The 3,605-nt window shown below is 33.8% G+C and overlaps 1 protein-coding gene across 1 annotated transcript in view; it reads left to right on the top strand.

Moving 5' to 3' along the window:
- Positions 1-3,605, top strand: part of LOC106878138 (uncharacterized) — a 51,744-nt gene that overhangs the window by 27,056 nt on the left and 21,083 nt on the right. Inside the window, exons 10-11 of the mRNA XM_052969442.1 lie at positions 2,169-2,326; positions 2,804-2,960. Coding sequence (XP_052825402.1) covers positions 2,169-2,326; positions 2,804-2,960 — 315 coding nt within the window. The remainder of the gene's footprint in view (positions 1-2,168; positions 2,327-2,803; positions 2,961-3,605) is intronic.

The raw sequence follows: 3,605 nt of genomic DNA, 5'->3' as shown, positions 1-3,605 counted from the left end.
CCATATTTTCTTCTAGATAGCATGTTACTTGGTGGCAAATAACATTTCCCATGGGAGAAAGTAAACACAGTGCTACTACAAGTCTCTGGATCATTTACTAATTTTGCATTGCAAACATTATTTAGAGAAATATCATACTTCCCAGCAGTACTTCATGCTACTAAACAGTCGCAGTCATTTAGAGATAAGAGTTTTGACCTCAAGTAAATCACAGCACAGATCAGCTCTTGGCTGATTGGCCAAATACAAGACTGCCAAATTAAAGCTAAATATCAATGACAGCATAAATAATAAAAACAATGGGGTTGTAAAATGTCAAATGAATTTCTCAGATATTTCCATTGTTTCAATGTTATACTGTACCACAGAATGTATCCATAGATTTTAAAACAATGCTATGTATAGACAAGTGTAAACACATTTTTATGTGCAATATATTGATGGATAGAAAAAAGTTTCAAGCTATTTTGGGGTTTCATTGTGAGTACCATCTTCAACTGTTTGCAAACACATGGTGTCTCCTTGCTGACTGTTAGTACAAGGAAGATAATCATTTCTTCATAATATGTGGTGGAATTAGAAGTAGTTTGAATTTAAAATTAATGAATAAGATAAAAATGCACAGAATACACATATTTGGGTTGTTTTTTGTTTTTTGTTTTTTTTTTGCTGCTTTCTTATTATGAAGATCTTAAATCATGCATAGTATTATTTCATTCATTTTAGAAATCATCAGCATGACATAACCTAAGAGGTATAAATTAAACATTTTATGAAGTGAAACATTGCTCATAGATGGAAAATAATTTCTGTCTGGAAGAAGTCAGGGATTGCTTGTTTTTACTTTGGTTTTACCTTTATCTTCATAGGGCAGGCTGAAGCTTGATATACCAATTTGCATATATAATTGATTGACAGTTTATTTTTGTTGTTCGTCATTTAATATCAACAGAAATTATGGAAATTGTACTGAATAATGACTAATGTTGATGCATGCACTATCTGGTCTAATAAACTAATGAATAATCATCTCCATGTATTTGTCTCACTTGAGTAAGAAGATGAGATTCTGAAAAGAGCTGCAAATATTTTTGTGTGAAGTAACAATGAGGCAGTAATCTTGAAACTACAGTACAAAAATGTGGTCACTCAATGTTAATCCCTCTGAGTCACAATAATCTCACATACCTGGTGCTTAATCACCAGATTCATTACTTTAAGTGGATGAGAGGTATATATGGCCTTGACAGGGTGCTACACCATCTTAGGTCAGTAGCTTTTTCTCTATTCCACAAGAAGGGTTAAATTCATTTCTGCAAGTTAATGAATCAGTTGTCAAATCAACGGTTCTTTTGCTGCTTCAAGCAATGAATTGTTCCTGATGTGCATTACCCATTAATCTATTTACAGCTGAGTAAACTGGGCCACCTATGAATTAGTGTCTCGGCCTTAGGCACAAATTGTTCTTATCTTGCATTCTACCTTTGCTAACTATATATAGCTTAGTAGACTGAGTCATTTCTGAATTATTATCCTAGCCTTGAACACAAACTGTTTCTAGGCCATGGGAAATATTTTGTTAGGTTGACTGAAGCCATTTCACAGTCTAGTGTCCTGACTACAAGCATAGCATGTGCCAAGTACAGGATTTGAACTGGTGGTGCCTTGCCTGGTTTCCTATCCACCTAGACATCTGCTATCCTATTCAGTAAGCCTTCTGCACTCTTTAGTCCCTTGTAGTAAAATCAGAGATTAATATTAGAATTTACATGATGAATTAATGAAGATTTTTCTCATACTGTTTGGGAATAGTTATAAGTAAAACCTTGTTTAAAATTTACTCGAGTTGCTTTGCCTTAAGCCAGTCCTGATCATTCAGACTTATTCCAAAAATCATTCACGCATTTCGCATTTTTTTCTCCTGAGTATAGTGTACCTCAGACTACATTATTTAATGAGCTTACTTTTAAGATACTTATGATTTGAGGATAATTTGGTTTCAGCTGTTGTAGATCCAAGTGACAAAATTTAAATCATCTCATATTAGGATGAAAAGTGGGCAACCCATGTTACTTTCCTTTTTCATGAAAAAATTAATATTTTCCAACAATTTCAATTGATGTATGTTCTAAATAATTGAAATGTGGTCATATTGGTTGTCTTTTTAGGTTAATTTTTACTGCAACCAATCAAAAACAGTTTTCACTTTCAATCGACTCATTTTTCCACTGCCATATCTACATATTGGGAATGATAAGAAGTTCCAAGCAAGCAACAGAATAGGACTGCCTGTTTTGTTGTCACTGAATTTAAAAGAGTATGAAAGGTAAGGAACTCATGTTACAACAGTCTTTCATGTCACAGAGAGGAACTGAACTTGGAGAGCATATGACACTGCCCTCAATACATTGATGTATTGTAATTGTGTGTAATAGGATATTAGAAGCATATATACTTCTCAATAAGGTCCTGTGAGAAGCAGCCATCATTAAGCTTTTCAAATGGATTCCCAAGCACGACCAACTGAAACCATGGATATTATCCAATCAACTTATTTTTGGTCACCTGCCAGTTGGCTTGGCCTGAAGTATCCATTTTGCAATTCTTTCCTGTGACTTTCTAATCATATGTCAGTAGTACCAGAGCTGTGACCTCTCACATTATACCTTGAGGTATTTAATTTCTAATGTGGATCATGGAATCTCAAAATTTCATTGTCCAAATACATAGTTCTAGTAGGGGAATTTCTAGAGAGAATTTTCTTTACCACATTTAACTATGTTGCTTTTATTTTATTTGACAGGAAACGTCTGTTGAAAAACTATTTGTCCCTCTCTGTTCAACCTAATATGTGCCCTTCATATATAGAGTGGGACTACAAAGGGTTAACTTATTGCTCCTGGAATAAAGAAAATATTAATTATAACAAGCTTTTCTACAATGAACTTTCAGATATAAAGGTAACTTTTACCTCAACAAAATCATTTTTCTATCCACTGTTCCAAGTTAACATACACGTATACATACATACAAAATATTTCAGTGATTCTTCATTTGAGATAGCTGGGTGAACATATACAAATAGTTACACATGCATGTGTAATACTCATGCATGCACCCCTTGTATAAAGAGTAACAAAGCAAACTCTCTAATCAAGAACAAATTTAGCCACACAAACACACACACACACACACACACACACATATATATATATGTATAAATCAAACAATTTAGATAACTACAAAGTCTAAGAATTATATTGACTTAAACAAAAGAATCTTGCCACATTGTTACTGACCAGATTGAGTTCTTCAAAGGGAAAACTTCAGCGAATCCCAAAGTAATTTACAAACAACGTTCCTTCTAATTGTTTTGCTGTGGGTGCAAGCAATGAGCACAAAAGGAAATGGCATTCATTTGTTTAGGTAGTCAGAGATGGGTATTTGTATGGATGAACACATACTTGCTACGAAAGATAAAATTTGTGTAAAGCAAAATTTTGCCTGCACACACACATGTATGCATTTATATATGCACACACACACACACACACACACACACACATATATATATACACACACACACACACACACACACACACACA

Source organism: Octopus bimaculoides, chromosome 7, assembly GCF_001194135.2.
Source record: "Octopus bimaculoides isolate UCB-OBI-ISO-001 chromosome 7, ASM119413v2, whole genome shotgun sequence".
In the NCBI taxonomy this organism is placed as follows: Eukaryota; Metazoa; Mollusca; class Cephalopoda; order Octopoda; family Octopodidae; genus Octopus; species Octopus bimaculoides.
The sequence above is the reverse complement of the archived record's forward strand: the minus strand, read 5'-3'. Positions and strand labels throughout refer to the sequence as shown.